The sequence below is a fragment of the Ooceraea biroi genome, chromosome 5 (genome assembly GCF_003672135.1).
Source record: "Ooceraea biroi isolate clonal line C1 chromosome 5, Obir_v5.4, whole genome shotgun sequence".
In the NCBI taxonomy this organism is placed as follows: Eukaryota; Metazoa; Arthropoda; class Insecta; order Hymenoptera; family Formicidae; genus Ooceraea; species Ooceraea biroi.
The window spans coordinates 15,089,901-15,117,757 of NC_039510.1; the positions used below are offsets into that span (position 1 = coordinate 15,089,901).

The following is a 27,857-nucleotide window of genomic DNA, read 5'->3' on the forward strand; positions in this document are numbered from 1 at the left end:
TGATTACGATTATGATGCTGACGTCGACAAAAATGATGATGATGATGATGATGACTGGAACGATAACGATAATGATGATGACGATCATGATGATGAGAATGGAGCGTGGCGTATTATCCGCCGGGCAGGAGTAATCATCATTTGGCTCGGGCCAATGGGAAACACCATGAAGGCTCGGAACAGGTAGAGCACTTTATAAAACTTCTCGTGCTAGCACCGTCAAAGACAGTTTCTCCTCGTACGCTTGCAACGTCAGATGTAAATCCGTGCGCATCCTGCTCACCGATCCTTGAATTCACGAGAGACCGGCGCGCTCTTATTTTGAAAAAACCGCTTCTTCACGTGAGAGATTCTTATCTTTCCGACAAACAACAAAAATTCTCGTTTTACTTACATTCTTCCGTCGAATTGTCATCACATTTAGACGTGTGTGTATAATTGTAAATAAACGTATATATTTAATTTAGAAGTAGTGACCATGATCTTTGTGAAACTAGTTCATAGCAATAGTTCATAGAAATCAGTGAAAGAATTGATATTCTGAACACTGTTCTACGGCATAGTGCAAGCGACAGCTGTGGTACGTATGTAAAAATAGTATCTTCCATAGTAACTTACCCGTAATGGTCTCAGCGTCGCGGGTACTAACAGGGGTAGCTAACTTGCTCTTGGGTGATGACCGTAACGCCTGGAGAGTTGCCCGGGCCGTGGGTGAGACCTTTAGGGAGGTGGTGGATGGTCGGATGGGGCCTTCGGGCCGCTTTGGACCCACATCTTCCACGGTGGCCAGCTTGGACGCTGTGGCGACAAGCGATATCGCCTCGCTTTCCTAAAAACATAATTTTTAAATTAACGTTAATAAAATCGTCGTTATTAGATCGATACATCCCTTCCTTATAAAAAAATATGACTCTTTGCATTTAGTTTGCCTATTAAAATATCTTAAAAACAAATATATATATTTTCCATATATATGGAGTCATATTTTTTTATTATTATTGTATTAGTATTATTGTAATCTTTCAATCGCGCAATAAGATTAGGATTAGAATTTTTATATATAAACAGATAGTATGTTTTATATATATATATATATATATATATATAAAACATACTATCTGTTTCAGAAAAATTCTAATCCTAATCTTATTGCGCGATTGAAAGATTACAATAATACTTCAAAAAAGAAAAATGTATTTATATATAGATTTACGTAAGTATTTGAAGTTATTTGATCAATATAATTTTGTCGCTGCATCTTCTTTAAAATCAGAATTTCAACTAAATTGCGTCAGATAACACGAAACAAAGCGCATTCTTCTTCGTGTCTGTCATCGCTAAAGCAAAAGCGAAATGCCTTTGAAGGGAAGGTTTCACGATTTCTGAGCCCCTAAATACGTGCCAGGGGACCAGTATTTAAGCCGTCGTGCTTATTTAGATCGGTAGCACTCCGGCGGATACGTTCATTTTGCTCGTCTTCCTGTGTGTGTTCCACCGGGTTTATTTCAGGACACTGACTCGAGACAGCATAGTTATTCCGACTGTTTTTGCAAAAGTGCCATTTACTAAATTCGTCAATTTGCGTCACATTTTGCAGACATCATCATTACTGTCCGAAAAGTCAATGCAGATTTTTCATTCAAGAATCGAATTCGTGATGACATAAATGTAATCTTTAGAATTACAGTTATTAGCTTTTAACACAAAAACATGTAAAAAATTGACTATTTCTCTGCGTTAAAAAGTGCGTTAATGCAACGCTAATCTCTTTCGGAAATTTTCATGACCATTGCGATCGATACATCAGCATGGCCGACACCATATCAAATGATAAGATGATAAGAAACGCACAGATACGTGCAATTTAATCGCTGACAATGGATCATAAGATCGGAGTTGTTGTACCGTTATCATTGAGAGTTGGAACATTTGTGGACTTTAATTACGCGTCGAGTTCCTCTCTGCTTTATATGGTGGATAAGAATATTCTAGGAGGAAGGTAACGAGCGTCGCATAAATTTGCCGAAGATATTTATGAACAAACCTCAACGTCATAGTTGAAGTAGTGCAGATGCGCGGCCGGAGGTAGCCCGAAACGCGTTTTGCACATTCTTTCCGCACGTCAGTCAAGGCTCGTTAAGTGCTCCGCCGTCAATTTTACCTTTCTACAATCTTCTCGGCGGTTTTAGCGTTGCAAGGTAGCGCAAGGTTACAACAATATGCTGTATAGGAACGTAACGCGAAAAATGTGTGTGTATGTTATAAGACAGATAATCGATCTCCCTAGCGATATCTCTAGCTGGCTATTTTAGGAAGGTAGAGAATTAGCATATACACTAATAATAGATAACCGACTAAAGCTATTTTACCGTGAAGAACTCCAATATTCTTTTCTTAAAAGGTAGAGCAAACGTTAAAGCGTTTATTAGCGGCAAATTAAGTAAGTCAAAATAAGATATGTAATTGTGTATTTCTGTTTATCGCAAACTGGTATTGATTGATTATTTAAACGATATAATCGATCGCGCACTGCAGTTCATACGAGCAAGCTCAACGTAATCAATGCCACGTACTGAACTCATATGCGTCCCTCACAAATTAAAGGAACTTCTTTTGAGATAGGTAACTGCTTTCACGGAGTGGGAGAAACCGGTCTGTTCATTGTTTACCGCGTTCAACACGTGGTATTAAATAAGAAATGCAAATTTGTCGCAATTGCTCGCAGTGATCCATCGAGTAATAATTCGTGAACGCGATTCTTTTCAGTTTAACACATTTTGTAAAAATTGTGGTTCAACGCAAGCGGTTCACACAAAAAGAGGCGCCTAATAATTTTACCTATTGCAAAATTGGCAAAAAGTTTATGATGTGATGCAACACGTTACCCGCTGACGTAATCTGTGATGATAATGATGCCAATCGCGTAATTATGCATATATATGCACAGATATTTCTTATTTATGCCAGAGCGTATCTCCCAACTTTTACTAGATATCTTTTCGCAACTTACGAAAGGGATCGAGAAAACGGGGGACAGCGGCTCCTCCGGGGGCCGACAGATCATCGCCGTGCGCGTATGTCGCACCAGAGAACCATCGTGCGAGAGATCCGATGCAACCACGTCCTTCTCGCATCCGTTAGTCTTATCGCAGCTCTTAAAGACACGCCGCGCTGAATTGCGGCGTGCCTCCGCGAATGCAATTCCTCGCAGCAACATTGCGTGCGCGATTCACAATGTCAATTATACGGGATGACGCTTATCACTCTTGGCAAATAAAGAAGCTGCGGTCTCCGTCAGCCTTCAGCGATAAAGATGAGCACTGGTCGATGCGCACGATGCCTCCAATTGTGCCGTTGACGTAATTTGAACATTAAAATTTTGCGACGTCGCGCGCCGCGAACCAGGCGGTCGATCCGTAACGTAAACTCGCAATTGATAAATTGTAACTCGTAAATTTATCTTGCGAACACGGCGAAGCGCGAAAATAGAATGGGCCTTCGTAAGATTCGATCCTTCGGACAGATGACTCGATGAGTTCTGCAGGATGTACGTCGAATCGATATGTAAAAGCAGTATGAGCGTGCCTTATCTGCGGATTGCTGATAACACGTGGTACAATCTTTTTCGAAATTGCTTGTTTAAAACGCGTATCTATATATAAAAGCAGCATGCAGAAAGAGGAAGAGAAAGTTAAAGAACAATTCAAATGTAAACAGTTATATCTTAAGCTTCTCTAAATGATGGAATAAAATGTCAAAGTATCGTTACTTTTAACAACGTTATGGATGTATTCCAAGATAAAATCATTACTGATTTAGAATTTTTTTAAATACTTTGTACGTACACCAATTGTGTGTTACATGAATTTGTATTTTATATAGATTACGAACAGACGTATCATAAAATATTATGTGTCAAAATCATTATCGTAATCATTATAATCCAAGACTATGTTAAATAATTTTGTACCAGATGGTACCAGCTTTATGAGTTTTTTTTATTCATCGCGACGCATCATACATCAAATTGCACGCTTACTTCTTCGCAACATTCTTGCATATAATTACGTAACGTTATAATTACATATCAAGTGACTTTGTATACACGTGTTTATTAACTATGTATGTGCCATACATTGATCTAATTTACATATATTATTCTGATTTTAAAAACTTATACATAATTTAAGCATGGAGTTTTATTTCTCGGAAATTACATAAAAGGCGTATTTCTGAAATAAGTTTTGTCATTAAAATGAGTTTTACGTAAAGATTAATGCCTTATTATTGTCATTATGGGAAAGCTATTTTTTTGCAGATAATACATTAATAACACACTGATGCACGGAATATGACGTAAATATACGTCAGTTGGAAATAAGAAAATGAATATTCGTTTTTTTACTATATTAATCAACTGATACCTTTTTCTATGTTTTCTATGTTTTCCTTCAAAGATAGTCACTTGTACAAAATTTGAAAATATGTATATGTATGTATGTAGAATAAATACAGTTTTATGAGATACGATTAAATAAATGAATTTAAATTTATATTAGCACGTGAATTTTACATAGATAATAAATGCATGTTGTTATGATGCATGTGATACTTTTTGTATTTCATTAATAGTAAAACGCTTTGTCTAAAATGTATTATAGCGACGACACAAAAAGTGAATTGACTCAATCGTTAAGCAATCCTGAGAAGTGAATAACGCGTTAACAAAGTTGACATTCATTTGAATCATGTCGGAATACTTTCTGCACAGACTGTACGTTGCTAAGTCCGTTCGACTCCTACCAAGATTAAGGTAATGCTCGGCTGATATGATACAATAGTTATGTAGTCTTTTCAGTTCTCTATGGTGCTTCCGCTGGATGGCCGCGACATTCACGAAGCCTTAGAGTAATATTTGGAGTCGCACAAAGGTATGAACACATCACGCTCTGTCATGTGATTCGTGCATTGCTTGACACTGCTCATTCAGATAGATTAGATTAAATGTATCATTTTTGAGAAAGTCAGATAGAAACGAAAAAACATTTACACATTTTAGGAGATTAGAGAGATCCTAAATAATTTATAACTTTTACGCCAATCTATATTTATAGATTTTGCATGTAAAACCTTGTATCATATCCAGAACAATCATAGACGTTAAATCAGAGTTAACATGAGTATGATATTTGAAGAAATTAAGAGAGAATGTGCAAGCAGCTTGTACGAAATCAGAATTATTTGAAAGTACTCACCGTAACGTAGTATACAATTTTTGGTTTCCACTATGGGAAACCACCACGATCACCAATGGAAGAGATTGTGCAGATACTGAAATCATAAAAGAACCTAGTTAATATTATTAAAATCTTACAATAACATTATTTTGTTTACTGCTACATTCATTAATTTCTGATTAACAAATTATGTAATTGTCATGATGGTGTTTTTCTCTTGTCAATTACATTATTCATCGTTTCATGAAATTGCTATTTACATTATTTCTATGTTCCAACTTTTATGTGACAAAAGAATGTAAATGTTATTTGTACTGCATAAATTCTGTGTGAAAAATAATCTTGTAACAATGCGCCTTGCAGTAGAGAAGTGCGAGTTCTCACAGTGACTGTATCAACGTTACATAAATCATGCTCCGTACAATTACATATCGTCATCGAACAATGTCTATAATATCGACATCCTGCAAAAAAAGAAACAAAGTGCATGGGCAGAGAGAGGGGCAGATTACGGGACTGGAGCCCGACAGGCTCGAGTTCATCTTTTAGGTTATAGGAATATTGTACCTCGACGAGATACCCAGTGCAAGGTACAAGGTGCGCGTGATTACGCTAGATGTTTTAACTGCTTCGATACACCCGTTCGTCCCCTCCCTTCGCGAATTTAATGCATACGGGCGCAACGCAATGCCCGCGAGCAATTCGGGCGATGGTCGAAGGATCAGATCAGCTGTTGATGCCGCGAATCGGCGACGCGTGCATCGAACCGCGATGGAATTATACTCGCGTTAACGCGAATAAACGACAGGATGTTTTCGCGGTGTATCGATTGAACATTCCTGCAGCGAGGGAGCTCAGGCGAGCTCGGGCGAAATTAGGTTAAAGGACGGCGTCACGAGGACGAAGCGGACAATTCGATCGCTTACCGTGCGTCGATGCCCGGCGCACATTCTTGCTCGAAGAACGCGAAACGATGCGTGTCCGACGCCGTGTGCACGTCACGTCACTGACGTTCTCCGTGAGCTCGAGGTACTCCCGCACTCCCGCGCGTCATACTTCTTGTACCCGCAAGGAAGAATCGAACGACGCGAAGTGAGTCGCGAGACGGAATAGATCGACTTCTTCTTCTTAGTGTTCCATGGCACCCGATCCCTTTCAGGTTCGATATGGCCAACAGCGGAATAGATCGAGAGGTGCGCGATTGCGATCGAGCACGGATGAGAGCGAACGAGCCGAGAAACGCTAGACCGCGCCGCTTTACGCCAGGTCGAGTCGAAAGCACGCGTTAAATATAGGATAAAATTGTGCGGCCTGCGAGATCAGCGAGCGCCTCGCGGGATGCGCACACGACCAGCGTACACTCGGCGTCGTTTATGACATCACGCCTGAAGTTAGATGCGTTCTGATCGGAGGCGCCATAACTAGAGACTTTGTACACCATGACTCAAACGTACGACCCAACGTCTCAACACGATGCGTTTAAATATATCAAGAAATATATTAGGCATAAAATTTTTAAAAATCAGATAATGTGTTATACAATATTGAATTAAATAACGGACAATAATTTTGGGATGTTGAATGCACACAATGCAGAAATACTTGGATATAATGGCGTCTGAAATGCCTCACTTCAGACGTATGAGAATAAATGAAGCATAGTAGCATACTACGAATTCTGTTCTATTATTCCGTATCAGGTAGATCAACCTTTGCACAAATCGTGGCAATTCGTATGCCCTTCCTGCGTTCCTTTCGCTAAAGAGCGCTAACTTCACACGAATATTCAGTGTAATTAAAGATGGTCAAGAAAAATAATGATTAAATTATATTTGCAAGATGAAACTTACGTGATGAAGTTTTATATTTTCCAATCGATAATTAAATTATTTGCAGTCATTGCAAAATTGTTTGATCATATATTAGTTTCATATTTTATTTTAGATTCATGATTATACTGAAGAGATACTTTGTAAAATATTATAGCTTATCACGCGCTTTTTAGCGGACAGGTATAACGCGTTATAATCACATTAAACAGAGAAATAAATGTTATATATAATATCAATAATTATAAATGTTAATATGGGATTTATGTTATACTCTTTGAGCAAATACAAAAACTTAAAATTTTTTTCTTAATTTATAATCAAATTTATGGATATTTTACGAGAGATGAGAGATTACACATACGCATGCTTTATGAGTTACACGAATGTGTGATATATGTAATGTATGTACATGTTCAGATGTGTGATGTAACGTATATGTTTCAAGCGCTTATGATCCCATACAGCACACAAACGTTAAATCAGCATCTCAGAAACGTTGCATAGCAACATATATACTTTCTTTCATTCTAACTTATTGCACTAGTTCAGAAGTACAGCGAAAAAGAACAAACCTATTGATTTAACATTATTAATTAATTATTACTAAATATAATAGAATTATTTGTTACATATAAGAAGAATGACAACTTTAAATTGACCATTAATTAATAAAATCTATTTGTTAATTAATAAAATCTATATGTTGTTTTAATGTTGTAGCAACATACAGAATCAATGTAGAAGAATCAACATAGATTCAACGTTGAAAAAATATTTATATTTTACTATTTCAACATTGTAACATCTTCGCAACGTTATTTCAACTTTTTGTGCTGTATGGGGATACATATTTTTATCGCTTGTGCTTCAGAAGATGCAGCGCATACTGTTAATAACAAATACGCATTATTTTGCGCACTAGTAACGCTATTAAATTATTCTTTTATTCAGAACCAAGTTTCTCATCAATGTGAAATTCATGTTGCATTCCCAGGCAGCACATGTTAGCCTAATATATGTTTCTTAGACGTATCTAATGTCTAAGAAACATAAAGTACCATTTAAGAAACGGTTTAAATAGAAACCGTTTTTAGACCTAAATTTTAAAAACGTATTTTTCACGTTTCCACAGAAACGAAAAATGTGTTTTATTAAATTGGTTTGAAATTATATAATTAATATAGAAAAAATAGTAATTTCTACTTACTTTGCGAGTATTAATTATTTTTACATCATACGTTTCAATGTACTCGATTATGGAACAAGAGACAAAAATCAACACAAGTGTGTGTGATTCCCACCTCTGATTCACCAAGCGACCGATAGATGGCCAGGCCAGACGTGACGTTCTCGCAAGAAACATTTGTGTTATCACCTTATAAATAACCATCCGGAAAACCGATCCGATACTCTTTTCTTCTTCTTTTCTCTTGAAACTTTTGAGATCACTATTACTTGAAGTGATATTTCAAAAGAGTGAGATTCCACTACACGAAATTTAGAGAGTGATTCATAAAATATAAAAATGTAGTTTTTTACAAAAATGTGACTTAACTCTGTCTATCTTTGAGGCACTGATATATAGAATTGATAAATATTTTTCTGATGGTTTCTGAAACGTTTTTTTGCCGAAAAAGAAACGTTTCTCCTAACGGTTTTTCGTTGGACATTTTTCTCCTAAATAAACGTTTCAATAAAATGGTTATGAAACGTTACGGCAAAACGTTTACGAAACGGTTTTGAAACCAATGTGTGCTGCCTGGGTTATTACCTGATTCCATAAGCTTTTGTTTCCGCAATGAAGCGGCCATCTGCACTGCACATATACTACGAACGAGTATTTGTCATTACGCAACCCGCATACAAGTGTGTACTCGCAGCGGGATCGAAGCATTGTTGCATGTAGCTTATTATTTCCGAAAATTCGATACCCGTTTCGTCTGCGGTCAGTTTCGATAGTCGGCGCGAGAGCGCGCGTTGTCGGCGGCCCATGCGCCGTTCGAACTGGTGTAACTCGCACCGTCTAGGGACAATTTGCTCGAAGAGTGCTTTATTTGCTGGCCGTGAATTTAAAATGTCGATTGAAATTGATACAACTCGCGTAAAATTAAATTTTTACTGCACAACGCATAAGAAAATGCGATTTATCAATTTTTATTCCAATTTTTATTTCCATAAGTAAATGTAAAAGACACTTTTGTATATTATCAACATCGAATCTCGATCAAATCAATTGTACTTTTTAACTCAAAACTTGAAATTAAATCCATAAACATATTGTTCTGTCAAATCAATTTGTAATTTAATTGTTTAAATTTGTAATTAATCGAACTATTCTGAACGTCATGAAATTTACATTTCACATTTGTGATAGTTTTATTAATTTTTGTGTTTTTATTTGAAATCTTCAGAGTATAAAGAACGCAAATAAATTTTCAATTTACAAAAATTGTGATAGAAAAATATTCGATTTACTAAGGTTAACGAAAAGTTTACGAATCTTAGAACAACAATTTGATATAAAGAAATACGTAACTGTACTAACCTTTTTATGAAACACCCACCGAACCGAAATTCGATGAACGATCTTGGCGAATTTCGGATCTCGTCATTCCCAGTCATTTCCCATCGCGAGGCGCGGCGGCCGCGCGATGTGGTCACATCGCGGCGCGACCGCCGTTTGTCGCCTAGAGAATTTTTCTGCCCGATGGCTGGCAACCTGGATATCGATTGTCATTATTTATATCGTACGTTTCCTCTTCAGTCATCGATTCACTTTTTACATTTTACATTTTTACAGTAATGAGAGAGTTAAGTTTTCCCCACGGGCGTATGGTACTTTAAGTTAGCCCCCACATGTGTGATCATAGGTGTTGTTGAAGGGGAGTCGAGTGTGTGAAGAGAATGACGGATAGCCAGCAGCAGTTTTGCTTGCGGTGGAATAACTTTCAGGCGAACATCACGAGCCAGTTCGAGGCACTGCGAGATGACGAGGACTTCGTCGACGTTACCTTCGCGTGCGACGGCAGGCGACTCCAGGCGCACAAGGTCGTCCTTTCCGCGTGCAGCCCTTACTTCAAGGAGTTGTTCAAGGTTAGAAAACCATCTTCTTCCCGCTCCCCACCTTAGACGTAACCCTCCCCCACCCCCGCTACCCCCTATCCACCCCTCGGCTCCCGTCATCCTTCTTCCCCCCTTTCGTCCTCCGGTGGACGCCCTCCCCCTCTCCCCGCGCCCCTCCTCCGACGTCTCTTCACCCCCTCTCCATACCGCCTGGCCCCCTTCTCCCCCCGCGGTACGCGCGTGTGCGTGCGTAGGCATACGGAGGCATACGTAACGTGCATTTCCTTCGTCTCATCTTGCGATGAATAATTCCAAAATTACACAATACCTATTTACGCGACGACCTCTCACGCGTCTTATCTTTTTCGTCGCGCCTCGGGCTCATTTCAAAGCGACCTGTACTCGTGCACACTGTTACGTCATGATATGCATATATTTTTCGCCCTCCGACAAGCCCCCCCGGCCGCCGCCGCCGCCGCCGCCGCTGCAGCCTTTCGCGACCACGCCGAACAAAATTTGTAATTGCTGCCCGGCAATTAACGCGCCGGCGAGGCGAAATCGATAAATGAACGACATGGCTCGTCACATACGTTTGTGCAATTAGTCGTCCTCGCGTTTCAGAGACGAAATTATGCAACAGTAATTAGAAATTTTGCTTTATCGCTGTTCTATTAATATACTTTACTCAATGAATAAGATTATTTATAATATGATATTATGAAATGTGGATCATCCATAAATGAGAAGAGCTAATTACAATTACAGATAATAAATGTGTCCACAATAGTAATAAATTAATAGTAATGAACAATATGGAACGATGCAAAAGTAATTAATTATTATGAAATTTATTAATATAGTCATGAATATTCCTAAATTTTACAAAATTTTATAGAAAGAAAGCATACCTTGTACAAATAAAGTTAATTTATTAAGGTGAAGACTATATAACAATATAACATAAAACAACAAAATTGATATGTTTCACATATTCACATAAGATTGTACATGATGAATTAACTAAACATGAGATTCCTTTTTGCAGACAAATCCTTGCAAACATCCAATAATCTTTATGCGGGATGTTGAATTTGAACATCTGCAATCGCTATTGGAATTTATGTACGCCGGGGAGGTAAATATCTCGCAGGCCGAATTACCTACCTTTCTGCGTACTGCTGAATCTCTTCAAATTCGTGGCCTCACCGACTCCCAAAGTAACCAGCACAACAACGAAAAGGTTCGCTCGCTACATAAATTGATGCATCAATGATTCTCTCCGTTCTTGTTAGGATATAAAAGTGTTACAATATATAATTTTTAAAAATAATTTTCAGTATGTGAAGACAAATAACATCCACGCATCGAATGGCCGTGATCTGATCTCGCCAACCTTTGACGACGAACACAGTAAAACTCCACCACCTTCAAGCCCTCCACCACTGAAAAGGCTGTGTAAAAGAAGTGATTCACCTCCAATTTCTAGTCCAGTACCCAATGTGCCGCCTTGTGCTACCATTGCACCCCGCTCGCGCCCGCTTATCGAGCCTCAAGTTCAGCTCGATTATAAAGATCTCGACATCGTTGAGGTACATCTGTCTCAATGTGTCACATTAAATCATGTATTAATATAAATATTTCTATGCATAAAATATCTTTATAATATTTATTGTCAATTTATTCTCTCTACTTTCAGCCAAAAATAGAATTACCTGAATATGGCAGTGATGATGATGATTGCTCACCTAAACCGGAAGCTAATACATTACCCAGTGGATTTCTCAGCTTGGATAGTGGTATGGAAGTATTGCCATCTTATCCATCATCTTATCAAGGTATTTATATTAGCGCGTTTATAATGACTATTACGGCATTTGTTTTAACGAAAAAAATGTGAAAATAAGCGGTTATTTTAGACAATTATTTAAACAATGTATTTAAACGAGTTAATGCTCCGAAGATAACTTTTTCAAGATATTCGAACTTTTTTTATACTTGTGGATATTAAAGGTTCATGTAGATGTTTTTCTTTTAGGAAACCAGAATGTGGAAGGAGGAATACCAGGTCCATCACACGGGAGCACGGAAGTAAATCAGGAGCAGCAAGGTGAGTTGGAATTTATTTATTTGTTGGTAGTGCGAGCACCATTACAAACAGCAACAACCTAGCCATTACATCACAAATGTCAAATGTGAGTAGAAACAAGGAAGCAGAAAGGAATCTTGATGGTTTGAAATGGTAAGCTCGTGTGTAGCTCGGTAGGTCTTGGTAGGCGGTAGGAGACATTTGACACTCGGAGGCTGCTATAGGCCTGAGTCCACAGAGTGCAGTTTGCAGTTAAGCAGCTGTGTTGTATGAACGTTACCGAGAAATAGCCCGGAAACTCGATTCATTAACAACCGAGTCCTGCGTGTACATATTCAAAGAGCAACCCCCATCCCACAATATGCTTTATAATCTTTTGTTTACCCGCTTCACGTGTATATTAATGCATATATACACATACATACACTAGATTGCCCTGATAGAATACTTCATACACAAGAGATAATTGCTTATATTAAAAAGTTAACGCTCACGCGGTAGCATCAACAATAATTGTTTTACAATCGTTTGCTTTCTCGTTTACTAATTATCAATGGCATAGTTACATAAAAATGAACAGTTTTAATTTTCTAATTGGCTTGTACATATTGCCTTCGATGAAGTAATATAGTCATACATTATGTGTAATGTAACAACATTATTACATCAAAAAGTATAATTATTGACAAATGAACTGATGAAAGTACAATGCGGAATTGTATCAGATTTTAAACTCTCATTAACGTTGTATTCCACTATACATGTTGTCTTCAAGTACTCCAAAATAATGTTTGATTGGTATGTCTTCCGTGAAAAAACGAAATTCATAGTGTATTAATAGTAATCTGCATTTGTTCGTAAAGTAATTAATGTCTAATCAAGATCGTGTTATCACATATGAGTGTATTATAAATCTGTGTCTACATATAAAATGTACCTCATCTCCCAAAGTAATCTGCTTAGAAAAGTATTATTTATCTATATGTAATAATATATATAGAAAGAGAGAGAGAGAGAGAGAGAGGAGAAAGAGAATGAAATACAATACACATACAATAAGTATGTAAAGAAGAATCTCATGAATTAAACTGGTTGTCATTACTCATCGATTCATGCTTACCATTGTTTTCAAACTATATGTTTTTTCTTACTGCATTACCATTGTTTTGTCTGCCAAAACATATTTGACTCATCGCATATCCTTGCAAGTGATACTCTTGCGGGGCCCTTTTTATACTGTACCGTGCAGGCAGCAAAATTGGGTAGCGCTAAATAGGGTTTGCTGGTTGTTGCTGTCCTGTGGTGGGTGGTATCATTCTGATATTATACGTGGTGTGACAAGGCGTGGTGCTATGCTGTGGTAACGTGCAATGCTGTGGGCTGCTACCGGTTAGAGCAAGTTGTGTGTGTGTTGCAGCTGACCCGCGTAAACTGCACTCGCTGGACCCACGCCCCTGTCCTGTGTGCAACCGCATGTACAGTAACTTGTCCAACCTGCGGCAGCACATGCGCCTCATCCACAACCCTCAGAGTGTCACTTGCCCTCTATGTAACAAGCCATTCAAGACCAAGCTGTACCTGAAGCGTCACCTGGTCAGTTTCCACGAACTCAGTGTGGCAGACAGGCAACGTCAGGAAGAGATCTACCAACATCAAGTTAAGGTTCAGGTCCAGGGACAGGGACAGGGACAGGGACAGGGACAGACGCAGGTTCAGGGAGGAGCTCAGGCTCAAACTCAAACACAAGTTCAGGCTCAAACACAAGCTCAGATTCAAGCTCAGACTCAGGTGGATAATAAGGTGCTTTTAGCGGCTCCAGCACCACCTGCCCGGAACGCTACCGAGGAAGGCGGGGCTAGCGGTGGCGGGAGCACCGCGGAACCAAAGCTCAGATCGTATCAGGCACATGCTGGCGATAATGCTTATTCGGTAGAGGTGACGCAGATCGGTGATTCAAAGCATTTTGCTAGTGGGATGTTGCAATTCGATGCTACGTATCACTAATGTACAGGTTTTATTTATTTTTTAATCTATCGCCCAGTATCATTTTGTGATATAGTAACAAATCGAGTTTATCTTTATTGTTTAGTGAACTTGTGATTCAATAGGAAACGTATCTCCGTAGTTGACCGACAAGTAGGTAGAAATAACGTTACGACACAAGGCTGATTCCGTATTTAATAATCAGACCCTGTGCGCGGCAGATGCACAGGACATAACTTATAATTTTAAATCGTTTGAAACATATTATGCGTATGCAGTTCTTGTCACACGAACACGAGTGGAGGACAAGAAGTCAAATCTGATTGACGGTCGCGCACTTCATTGTTTTCGTCCGTAATAAGACGCCTATACAGATCATTCGGATGATCACTCATACGATGATCGATACAATGTATATAGGTTTGGGAGACTAGTTTACATATAAAGTCCCGTGCCTATTCATCGTCATGATGAACGCTGATGAGGGAGAGAACGACTAAAATGCCGATGGTGGAGCAGCCATCCCACCTCGTACTGATAATTCTGCAGCCGGATACTTGTTGTTTTATTTAATGCTATACAGTGTTATACAGACTACAGATATTTACAACAATATTATATTCTTACAGAGGATTATATTTACTTTATTATTGCAACGCAATGTGCAATGACATAGCTCGTACATGATATATTTTTCACATGCATACATTGCAATATACAGCCAATTGACAGCTCAACAGAGTAATAATATTTATTATTAACAGTTATCAACAAACCGTGATCGCAATAATGCAGCAGATTGAATTTAACAATATATAATAAGAAGGCAATGTCTCTGCTGGTTTCTTAATTCTCAGCATATAATGCTTATAGGAGGGGTTAGTTTAAAAATATTTTAAAAGTACTTTAATAATACACGTGTTTATGAGGACGATTTAAATATATTTTTATTTCATTATATCTATAGAAAAAGAGAGAGAGACAAATTATTTTTCAATACATTTTTAATCGACTTCTTCGGCATATCCTGATGTTAAGATAAATTTTCAATGTACTGCGTGCTAACTAACGCTAGACTTGAAAACCGCGAGAATATTATTTCAGTCATAAATTATTTTGCTTAGTTTCAAATTTATTGCTGTAAAACGACATTATATGTATTTTATACATAAATTGTATTTTTTAAATTATTTAATTATAATTTTTTTTAATTATTAATTTTCTTTAAAAAAAGTTTTTAGATATCTCAAATGTAGAGAATAGCATTGCTTCTGTTCCTTACAAAAAAGCTTTTAAATGACTTTTTGCATAAAATATTTTTTAATAAGATCATTTATTTGGATTTAATATTTCTAATATGCATTTTTTATATATTAATTTGTATGAATTTATAAAATCTTTAATTACATTTAACATTCCGATTTAATATTACGAATTCGATTCCGATTACTTTCAGTAATAAGTTTTTTCTATTACTTGCTTTTCTTTTTATTTTGAATGAAATGTTTAGTTTCAGCTTTCTATAAGAATAAACCAGCACAGGTATTTGCCATACAATTCCATAGCCATAGTACCACACAGTACAACTCTCAGGATCTTTTATATTATATTTTACAGATGACAATAGTTCCATAAGTACGATTTATAATAACGATTCTAGGAAATGTGGCATAGGATATAATTCCCTAGAATCGTAACTTTTTAAGTCGTACCATTCATATGACAGGCTCCTTACCTCACATACAATCAAATTACTAAACAGATGCAGCTATATATTATTATATATTTACATACAACAATTTACAATAGTACTGGGAAGTTGCAACGACTGCAACTAACACAGATTGCCGATATTATACAAACGGTTTTTATTATCTGTTATTACATTGGTAAGTGATTGCAATGTTTTTTTACAAGTTAAATGTACTACGAATGTACATTCGAGATTTTTGTTTACGATATGAATGGATGCCCAGCACAACTGACAATTAGTACCGAAATAAGATTAGATTATAAATGTTGCATATCATATTATAATATTGTTATACATTTGCCAAGCAGTGTTACATTCATCAACTCTCAGGCTTTGGATCATACATGAACTTCACATTCCGCCTATCGCCAATACAGAGTAATGTTTCTCATAATGCACTTTCTTATTTCTCATGTTATATGGTATAATCAGTTATATAAATGCAGCCACTGAGTTGTAGAAAATGTAATATCGTTTATCACATTTATTGTTAGCTTTTAGCTTGTTTTCTTTGTACATTAGTAATAAGATTGACAATTGATAGTATTTATTAGAGTTGTCACAGTATTCTGATATTTGTTTTCAATAATTTTATCTGCTCGATCCTTTGCCTGAGATCCATATACTATGTATATCAGAGTGATGTGTTACAGAATGTCACATAATAGTAAGCATCATTTGACAGGCCGGACTTCGCTGGGCATTAAAAACCGGTTACCTAGCTAATATCACAATACAATTCCGAACACTCAATGTTATAATTGCGATTATATTACGAATTCAAATGGTGTGCGAACATTCCGTAATTCCGCAACACGGGAGACAGACAAAGAACATAAACGAGCAACAAGAAAAAACGGAAACGACGGTTTAATTGATCAAACGAGCACACTTACAGCTAATAGAAAACAGAAAAGAACTCCGCGTAGTATTTTTGGGTCTAACGATACAACTTACCACATATATATGTTAAATGAAAAGGGATATTGACGACATGCACCGTGTCATACAGAGTATCTCTTTGTGATGAAATACGAACAGTTACTTGCCATTTTTCCAAAAGAACTCGATGAGTAGGTACAGAAAGCTCATTGGAAAAAAAAGTATCTTTTGTCTGCGATAATAAGTTCTAACTTTATCCTACTGCGATTTACAGCATTTGTATTATGCGTTGTTATAACTATTATTGCTATTACGATAACTACTGCTATTATTATCGCTATCGATACTACTACTATTACTACTACTACTATTACTACCATCACTACTACTATTGCTATTCTCCTACCACAAGTACTATCATTATTGTCGTTAATTTCAAACATTGATCACATGTATACGTCTGGAGAATATTTTATTTTCGGAAAGACATACTTTGGTTCCCGCGTTGCACGTTCTGGCGTGCATCGCTTTTCTTGATCATAGAAATCATTATCTTTTAGCGCATTTAATTATGTGTTGTATATATGTAAATTATTATGTAATTTGTATGCGCGTCACAAAAAAAAAAGATAACTCGTGTATTCGATCGCTAGTTGTTACTAATATAGATGTAGTTATAGGGAATATTACCTTGATTAAGGGTAGTATACGGTTTTTCTTTTGAACGACAGATATCTCTTTGCGAAGATCGTTATGAGAAACTTCACAGTATCACTTTGATTTTTTATTATTATTTATTTTTCAATTCAAAATTAAGAATTCAATCTAGTCATTGAAAACGATATTTAATGCCTTTAATGTCATTAATGTCAATCTGTATTATTATTTGTTGGAAACATGGTCATTGCCAGTATTAATTCTAGAATTAAAGTATCTGTAATTGAAAAGTATTATATTATTTTGTTTGGAAATTACTGTTTGAAAGTATTTTTTTGAATGGAATATTATTTTTAACATTAAATCTTTCTGATTATATTAGGTATTTTTTATTAGTTATTTTTTAATTAATATATACGTTATGCTTTAAGGAAACGAATCCAGTGTGCAAGAATACGTAGTACTTAATATTTTTAATTATAATCTCGTTGGCATTAGATTATTATTTCATTACAAGATTACGATTAAATAATCGTATCATTAAAATCTTATTCTTCAATTTTGTATTGACGATATATGAGATTAGTTTAAGTTCTCAGATGAAAGTTTTTGTATAGCAATAACACGCGTGTATAAAATGCTATTGACTTATTGAGAAAAAGTATTAAAGAGACTTTTGAAATTGGAAAATACAGTGATGCTACTGCATACAGAAGAATGCATTGTGGTATCTTCGTTCGAGTGAGAAACCGCATTTTTTTATCGCAATATATTCGACATAATTTTTTATGTAAATTCTGTTTCCGATCGACATGTCGGTCTCTTATGAGCGTACTTTTTCAAAAGTATATAAGCTTAAGATAGAGTTAGATTTTAGTGCCGGCGAGAAACAAAAGTGTGAAATTTTCGATGTAAATAGCGGCAATTTTTCCAATACGATCCGTATCGATGATACGAATATTTCGCTTCTGAAGTAGTCACACGCTAATATTTAAGTACGATATTTATTCAAATCATGGCATACCCGAAGTAAGTTATTCTCTAAGTATAAACGGGCAGGTCAATAGCGTCTCGTGCTATCCCACGTATAATTATATATATAATGGCAATCGCAAAAGTATACATACGACTGATTTTCGACGAGTGCGAGTGTGTGTGCGCGCGCGGTATGTACTGTATAAGGCGTATAAAAGTGTAAGAGAAAAATGGAAGGTGAAGTACAACATCTTGTACTTTGGCGGAATTTCTGAGCAGATAATTGATGAGAAAATTCGTACTGGTTTCGTGTCTCTACGCTATGTGTGAAGAAATAAAATAATATCGCGCGTGCGAAAGACGATCTATCCGAGTTCTTGATAGAAACAGCAAAATCATAAGGAAAAACATAAGAAAATCAATTTAATAGTCCATACAATTAAATAACTTAGGTGATTATATCTGCAAACTTGGGTAATACAAAATTCTAGTTTATAACTTGATATAATATAAGAATGAGATCTGTTTATATCTTTTTTTATAGATATTTTATGGCAACATGATGATTATAATCCACATTTAAAATGAATACAACTTCAATGATTACAGATAAATATGCTCTTGTTGGTTTCTATCAGGACACGTGCTAGGAGTAGCAATTTTGTAGCGACAGGACCGATAGAATACAAAAATCGAAGAAGTGCTCTTTTTAGGCTGAGCTGTGTGCTCTACGAAAGTGACTTAGTATTGGCTTAACGTAATTGCGACGCGAGTTGACGGAAGAAAATGCAAATTCTCTGATTTATGCTTCAAGGTATAGACATTCGTTTCTTCAATAAGCAATTATCTGGACAGAATGAGCTCTGCATCAAAAAAAAAAACTCAAATTCATAACGCGACATTTATCGAGAGATGTATATTTTACTTTCAGCTAATGCTCTCGCAATATTTTCTCCTTGAGATTTGATACGCCACGATACTTTATTTATTATAACACTGCATCATATTTAACTGACTAGCAGTCGGTGATGGGCAAGAAGTGGTTTGACAGTTTTGGATACATGTGCAGACAGTATTTTAAGATTTATTTTTATTAGTTTATAAAATTGCCATCATGTATCAATCAAGGAACTATCATTAGTGCAACTATATACGATATTATATTGCCCAGTAATGTAATTTTCACTTTCAACAACGTGATAACTACTTTCGATGAATTTTACACTGTATTATGGATTACGTGAAGGCGTCGATAACAATGTAAATTACAGACATATTTTTTCAGTAATTTTCTACGGCATGCTTTTTTATTAACATGTTTTGATTTCATGCATTTGCAAGTTTATTATCTTGTCGGAGGATATTTAGATATAGTTACGTATACACACAAAAACTGTGTATTCGTGCGCATGTATCCGAGGCCCAACACTACAAAGTAGCTTAAGTATCGTTGAGCTTGCATCGAGTGCGCTTGCAATTTACTGCACATACGCTGCACTTAATTTGTCGGGAATTATCTGGAGCAAGATTTAAACCATTGTGCATGATGATGAATGCCGCGAACGATTTAATTTATTTTCGACATACCCGGTGATCGTTGTGACTGTTCGAGAACGAGATTGCCTCCATCTCGTTATTAATAGCTTTTACGTTATTTTTAAGCGATAACATAATTGTTATCTACAGACTGTGAAAGAGACGTATTTATTACTTGCGAAACTAAATAGTATTATGTGTTGCCGTCCATTTCCATAGTAGGATAATTAATTTATTTTGGCTACGTATCTTCCTTGACGCATTAATTATTTAATTATGACAGATTTCGATATTAACTTGCATCATTAATGCATTATTAATTTCGAGTTTTAGAGATACGACCCTATAAAAGAAAACAATCGTTTCGCGTAGCATAAATTAGAAAATTTATATTCCGAATACAAATTGGCGTACAATTGTTCTTTACTGTCACGTGAATTAATTAAGAAATTAAACATGGACGAATATAATCAATTCGAATCGAGCGCAGATATAAAATTTGCATGAAAGAAGCACGTATTAATTGACTAACGTAATTGGTCGATATTCATCGCTCGATTGTTCCTGATAGAAAACGTTTTCGCCCTGTTATTTCAAACTGGTATAAAACTGTTTCGAAAATGCACAAATGGTTAATTAAGAAGAAGGAGAGGAAGCTTGCGAAGGATCGCGGTATTGTCAAGCCGCAGCACGTAGAAACCTATACATGTATACACGTGCGTTAATTTCGCTATCGACAGGTGCATCAAGTAGCCATAGATCTGTAATCAAGTGTGCTTTTCTCCTCACCCCTCCCCCAGTTTTGCGACGCATAGACAACACGCGAGTCTCATTTAATTGCGATATCGATCTGCGATGAGACCATCGCTGTCAATATTCGCTCGACATGTTGTTTCTCGCAATTCCCGCAACTACGATACTAAGCGTAATCCTATCATAATAGCGATGTTCCTATTTTATGTTCGTGTTTTTGTACGCCCTATTACTACTATGACAAAAAAAAAAGAAAATATAACGAAACGAAAAAGGATTATCTCGGCTACGAAAACAAATTCGTATTATAATCACGAATACGAGACTTTCCGTCTGGCTTTAGCGCAGTGTCCCGATCGTAGCGATTCGTTCTGTACCCGAAATTTTGTCAAACGATACATTTGAATAAAGGAATTCACATTTGTACGGAATAATGTATTGGCATTATTTTTACGTGTTGGCGCGAGGCAAATCTACCGCACTAGATCAACCTTAGTTATTGGAACTATTGATACATGGTATCTATACGTTATTTTAAATATACTTGTACAGGCACATACGTTATTAGAACATATCGAGCTGCTGATCGACAAAAAGAGACAAGTCTGAAATAATAAACCATTAAAGTGCAACAATGGAGAGAATGATGTAAAGTATCCTAGCTGGAACCTTCGATTTCAAAGATTTGAGTTTTAAGCATCACTTCAAGACATTCTGATATTGGTAATGATCTCTCTGACAATTGGGAGGTCTGCTTAAAGTGTCCATAAGAATCTGAGATCGGCGGGAGGGTGTGAGAAAAGAGAGAGAAAGAGAAAACCAAAGGGGGAGACAGAGAAGATGTTGAGGGCGAGAGAGGAATGAATAAGAGGAAACGGAGGGGAGGAGGGTGATTGTTGGCTGACGGCGATGGATGGGATGGAGGAATTAATCTAGATTGGTCGGCTGGTGTGTTGCAGCCGCCGTCAGCTTCGGTACGGAGGGAGCGGGGCCATCGCCATCGGCGTCGTTAACGATATCGAGTATCTCCGGGGCAATCGGCACCCTGCCTGACGCGGTCTCCACTTGGGATTCCCCGCGGCCGTGTCCGCGTTGCGCCCGCGTCTACAGCAACAACAGTAACCTGCGCAGGCACCTCAGGTCAGCCCACGCGACCGCTCCCGACCTCCTCAAGTTGACGTCGCTGCAACGGAAAGTTCACGTGCTACCGCCGACGACCCTGATCCTCGCCCCCTCCTCTTCCTCCGTCGCGGGACCGTAAGAAACGTCGAGTTGTCAGCAGTTCACTCAGATGGCAACGTTCCCATCGCCAAGAGACACTTACAACGATGTTCATGCGCCGTAGCATCCGAACAGACTAGTCAGCCAACAAGTTCCTGCGATATTAAGGATGAATCGTCAGTCTTTGACCAAGTCTTTGCAAGCACGATGAGCAGTATGACTGCCGTGCGCGATTCTTGATGTTAATGTTAATACTGATTATCGTCAAGTCGTTGAGAGAGAGGATCGTTAGTTGAGTTTGCAGTTATGAGAATGGACTATGGATTACCAGATGATTAATTGATAATCAGATAGTGAATGTCTTAAGAAACTAAGAAGGATTCTGTAAATATTAGAAAGTTGATGGAAAAATCGTGGTATTTGGATTCCTCTACGTATCAACGGACTGTAATCAAGGACTACATGATAATTGATTTGTCGATTAAGAGATTGTTGTAATAACGATTGAAATATTTTTGAGCATGTGTTGTAATAGCAGCAAAAATGCAACGAAAACACTTCGCGTGTTCTGTACAATCATTTCTACGATTTCTTAAAAGTATCATAGTGGATTATTTGAACTTTTATGTTTAAGATAACTTTGAATTAAGATAAATTGTCTTTTTTTATAAGAAATAAATAAATACATTCTCTTAGAAAAAAATGGGCATTAGATCAATCTAGATTCGGAAAAACTTCAATAGTTAAAAGTATAATTTCTGTGTGCTTTTGTAAATTATTTAAAAAGCGTTCTTTTACGACTTGTTCATACATCATGTACAAATGTATCATTTTTCATATTTTTTCATAAAACATAACATTAACATCTATATAATAATGACCGCTTTGCATCATCGAGTTTGACGTATAATGTGTATAATAACAATAATTATACATGACAGCAAGTAAACATCATGCAACATTTCCTGAGGTCCATATGACGCTCAAAAAGATGAAATTAAACACGTATCTTTCCACAATTGATGATTACAGCACGAAGAGTACGTCGCGGTAGGCCGCGACTCGGAACCAGAGGTGGCAAACATCCGTCGCCGTCCGTTCACAGAAACTCGCCCTCCAGAAGCGACTGGTTGCCTTTGGACATGAGAACAACTCCGCCAGCGATGCCTGCCTTCCGATTCGAGGAGTCTTCATCTGATGGAGTGGTCAGTATTATAAATTTAAAGTAATCGCAACTTGTGTGGATATCTTCCACACGAAAAGGTGCGATCCTTTCTGAAGAACATTTTTGAAATGTGTTTTATTATATTTCACCACTATAATTATAATTACTAGATTTTATTTTAATGTAGATTTTTATATCAGAATATTGGATCACACTTTTTAAAAGTCTTTAGATATAAAATCTTTGTGAAAAACTTGATATATAGAAAATAATAACGTTACGCTCTGTAATTTCGAATGTAATTTCAGCATGCTCTTTTCACGTCTTTGCAGGTCCATCTAGGTGAGGGTATAGCTGTCTGCGAGGAGCAACTGAAGGCCATCAAATTGAGTGATTATCGTAAGTTGACGCGTGGATTAGCTGCGCTACTGTTCAGTCCAACGGAATTGGCAACGTGCTCCGTCACTGGACAACGTTGGAGTCGCGCTGGCACAGCTACTGAACGTCCCGTGAAACCTGCCCTTGACAAGGCTAAGGTCCAAGCCATTATATGTAAGTAGACGATAAAATAATAAGTAATAAAGCACAGATCTCTTAAGAAGAATGCAGCTTAATTGGCATTAATGCAAATTTTATCTAATATTCTCTTTTCCTTTAAGACTAAGCTAGGTGGGATCTTTATTGTTACAGCTTTTGTGACGTCGAGGTTTCCATCAGTGGATGTCAGCAGCGTGAAACAGGTTCTAGCGTACAAATGCAAAGAGAACTCAACCGCTCTCAAAATGAAGTCTATACGATTTATATGGTAAGCTTTGGAAATCATGCATTTGCAAAAACAAAGGATGTAGCATATCACCATGTATATAGAAGGTCCACACGTGAAAATGAGAAAATCTCATCTTCATATGTTTTTCGGACGTACTTACAGTGATAGACAAGACAGAGACACGTCACCGCGAGCCGAGCCTGAGGACAAGTGAGAGGGGGTACAGGGTGCGTGCAGGGTGCAGTCCGCTCCTCAGTTTCGTCGCGTCCTCCCGCACCCTCCAACCGATACAGTCCGCTCGCTGCAGCGCTCCCCGCAAGATCATGGCGATCGTCGCAATAACAATAGTAACAAACAATACGTCGACAAGTACATAAGGCGCAAATACAGAGAAGATTATGGGGGCGACGTGTCTCCCACGTCATCCAGGCAGACCGGCCTTGATGCCTCTACACACGCTTCACGACGCGTTTCATTCCATTCTACAAAGGACGATGGTCTCGTACATTTAAGTGCAGATCGAAGCCAGCTGCACCGATCGAAAAGATCCAATCTTACTGAAAGGGCAGGACGGAATTACGACGGACTAACTCTGACGAAAAGGAAGCTGGGAGGATTTCCGATCGTTACAGCACACGATCTGGACGATATTACGGGATATTAAACACGTTTGTTCATCTTTTTTTTTATTTCCTTTTTGTTATGAGAATCGCGGGAACTTCGACGGTGAGGATGGTCAATTTGCTCCGGGACAATGAAAGAGTTATTAATGTGGTTACACTTGAAAAGGATCTCGAAAGCGGTTTGCGCAGCACAAGCACGGTAGGTACATTTGTCGAGTGAAATGTACGATGCAAGGTCGTGAAGAATATAGTAGAGACATGTTATTTCGCGAGAGTAGGAGAAAATTAAGCACCGCGGAAACGGATGATTGCTTGGTACATCTTGTGCTACAGCAAGATTAGCCATATTACACTTGAAATCTTAATGCATCGTACTCTGAGTGTACATATCAGTTTTGAGAGCTGTTGGTTGCTTTGGTAGCGATGCAGATTATTCGTACATGTATACGAATCGTAGCCAATAGTTTCAAAAAGCTCTATGTACTCCTAGTACGATGGCAGAGAGAAAAAAACATCGGGCTATTTTACACTTAGAATATAACGAGAGGTCTATTACATATGAATAGAAAATACGAGACAGTAAAATGCGGATTATTGTGTGGCTGCGGAATTTTGCCTAAAAAATTCGTCCCTTCGTGCAGGTCTCTTGTGTTAACAAATAATGCATTTCTTCTTATCCGTGCAATAATCTTACGAATTTGTTGTGCGCCACCTGAGAAAGAAAAGAACAGCGTAAATAGAAAGGTGACTGAGAATACGGCACGAAGAGACGAGAAATATATAATTCTGGGCAAAATTACATATTAGGAGGATTTATATTTGGTTTTGGCTGTGAGCTACGACCACATGCGAGGGGGGAGATCCGTGTGGCTCTAATGAAAGAGAATGCATCCTTCCGGAGAGAAGGTGAGTGATAAATAGTGAGAAGGCAATATTATAAAGAAAAAAGATAAAAAGAAATGTTGTTAAAAAATAGCAAGAGATCGGACGGACCGATCCTACCGGGATACAAGGGTAGACTTTCATAGAGTATGCCTAATATATAAATACATAGTATATATATATATATATAAATAAAAAATATATATTATACAAATATATAGTAATATATGCATATATATATTACTATATTATTAACGAAATAGATGAACTTATATATTATTTGTTGGGAGAGCATATATTACATATATATTACACATATTTAATATATTTAGGATATTTATTTGTTGATTTGGTGATATATATATATATAATATATATATAATATAATATATGATTTTTATAAAGATTCGCGCGCGCGGCATGGAGAGGCCGGCCTATAAAAGCGTCTCAAAAAAAGAAAAAAATATCACAGAAAAGGAGGAACATGAGTATGCATGCAGATTTTAACGAATACATGTATAACGTGAAACGTTTAAAGTGTTCTAGCACGATTGCATCTGTCGTTGAACTGATCGTTATGCGTATACGGAAACAGTTCGATGGCAAGTGTGATTGCGCAAACTTGTCTTCTAAAGTACAGATGTTTTATCCATTTTTTTCGTCTGGCGGAACAGCTTGCTATCTGCGATTTATTTAACTAAAAAAATATCTCCATTAAGTGCGGTCTAAATTCTTTGCTTTCGTCATTAACAAGAAGGATACAGGAATGCTAATTTTTCTAAAATCATGTGGTGCAAGCAACAAAAATTTATTTTTAATTTTAATGATACCATTTAAGCAATTAGTATTTTTCGTTTTTGCTCGTTTGCTAATTGATGAAACTAATTGAAAAGCCTTAAATAAAATGTAGTTTTTACATTGCTGGCCTAATTCTTGCTTAGAATTCAAGAGGTTTTCCTTTTAGGTCTATTAGCAAATTATGTTTTGCTTATGTGACTTATATAACATCGTTTTGTTCAATTACATGTGAATTAAAAGAAGGGAAAAAAATATTCAACTTAACGTAATTTTATCTGAGTTATAACATATGAAATATCCGGGTCTTTCCTTTTCTAATATCAGTCAGAAAAAACAGGCGAGAGACAATGATCGGCCTTAAATGTAATAATCATTATAGTTGCAGAAATACGCTCGAAGTGATGAGCTGTATGTATATATACATATACGTACGTGAATACGTATGCATATATATATATATATATATATTCATACAAATTGCGTAATATACATTCATATTCACACTTAGTCACGCAGCGACTCACGTGTTTATAAAATGCATTTGATGAAATGCAGCAATAAGTAACACTTTATTTACGTGGATTGTAAAACTATGAAAGTTCGAGTGACCATAGTGAACAAATACGAAATCTCTGATTCATCATTTTCTCGACATAGTACATCTTAATCTGTAATTGAATTTAGATAAATTTTGATAATTTCAAATTGCTGATTGCTAAGATTAAATTCTCTTTTTATCATCAGAGATTAATGTTTACTTAAGAAACATATAGATTGTTATCATTGGTACGTTTGAATTGTTCGTTTTAATAACATTGCAATTATTCTAAATAATATTAATGCGGAGGAAGATGCAAGTCTAATATTCTAATTATCGTTCTTTTATCATTCGTTATATTGCTTAAATTTAATTAGTTAAATTTAAATGTTATTGCTATAACACAATGTTGCTTGCTCTTTTTAGCGAAGGATGTTTTACTTCCTTTATTGAAATCTTGTTCTTTGCATTTCTTGTGAGTGCAGTATCCATATTAATGTAATATTCGCCCATGCCGCAATCAATTAAATCGCAGTTTTATATCTTTATGTGCTTATAACACATGCGTTATATATAAAGCATGCAAAAGACACGCGACGACATAAAGATATTCATGCTAGGCGTTTTGACTCTTCGATCGTTCACATAGTCACTCCCCATAGCTAAACGAGCTTGTAAATAGTCACCGAGTATAACGTTATACAACTACAAAATAAAACGTTAATTGCGATAGTGAAACATTGTGACGAGGAATTTCTCCGCTCGAAACGGAAATTCTCGTCTTAAGCGCCTATGACTATTAATACGATTATTATTGTATTACTCTGAACAGAGAATGGACCTCGTGTGCGAGGTAAGAACAACGTGAGCTGCCTCCTTTGATAGCTACGCAAATTCAAGTGGCATAAAATACGAATTGAAGAATTTGGGCCAAAAGATAATACCTTTAGTAAATTGTTAAGACCGTGCCAATGAGGCGTACAAAATTTCCGAGTCCACTTCTCTATTCGGATCGCGGAAGAGCATCGTGTGCATATTCATCTTGTGTACTAAGCATACCATAAACAAAACTAGTTTCCAACGAAAAAAATTCAGAAACGGGGTCGC

The 27,857-nt window shown here is 36.9% G+C and overlaps 2 protein-coding genes across 7 annotated transcripts in view; one reads left to right on the forward strand and one right to left on the reverse strand.

The window, feature by feature from the left end:
- LOC105285236 (trafficking kinesin-binding protein milt) overlaps positions 1–809 on the reverse strand; it is a 41,764-nt gene extending 40,955 nt beyond the window's left edge. The window contains exon 1 of the mRNA XM_020033580.2: positions 619–809. The gene's annotated coding sequence lies outside the window, so the exon portion shown is untranslated. The remainder of the gene's footprint in view (positions 1–618) is intronic.
- An 8,821-nt stretch (positions 810–9,630) lies between these two features.
- On the forward strand, positions 9,631–25,480 carry LOC105285233 (protein abrupt). 6 transcript variants are annotated; one of them, XM_011349329.3, is made up of 9 exons: positions 9,640–10,162; positions 11,178–11,372; positions 11,470–11,721; positions 11,829–11,967; positions 12,153–12,239; positions 23,011–23,183; positions 23,476–23,695; positions 23,834–23,948; positions 24,072–25,480. In XM_011349329.3, the coding sequence occupies exons 1-9, from the start codon at positions 9,974–9,976 to the stop codon at positions 24,121–24,123; spliced, it is 1,422 nt and encodes a 473-aa protein (XP_011347631.1). In that variant the 5' UTR covers positions 9,640–9,973; the 3' UTR covers positions 24,124–25,480. The 6 variants fall into 6 exon arrangements, with proteins under 6 accessions (XP_011347629.1, XP_011347633.1, XP_011347630.1 ...); XM_011349330.3 differs by having other exon boundaries at positions 9,644–10,162; positions 12,168–12,239; XM_011349327.3 differs by lacking the exons at positions 23,011–23,183; positions 23,476–23,695; positions 23,834–23,948; positions 24,072–25,480 and adding an exon at positions 13,636–21,188 and having other exon boundaries at positions 9,631–10,162.
- The last annotated feature ends 2,377 nt before the right edge of the window (positions 25,481–27,857 follow it).

What these genes read in the sequence shown, in the direction of transcription:
- LOC105285233 (XM_011349327.3), top strand. Translation starts at nt 9,974, where the DNA reads ATGACGGATAGCCAGCAGCAGTTTTGCTTGCGGTGGAATAACTTTCAG. An exon ending in ACTTCAAGGAGTTGTTCAAG is followed by an intron (nt 10,163 to 11,177) that starts GTTAGAAAACCA and finishes TCCTTTTTGCAG; the next exon opens with ACAAATCCTTGCAAACATCC. An exon ending in TTATCCATCATCTTATCAAG is followed by an intron (nt 11,968 to 12,152) that starts GTATTTATATTA and finishes AGGTTCATGTAG; the next exon opens with ATGTTTTTCTTTTAGGAAAC.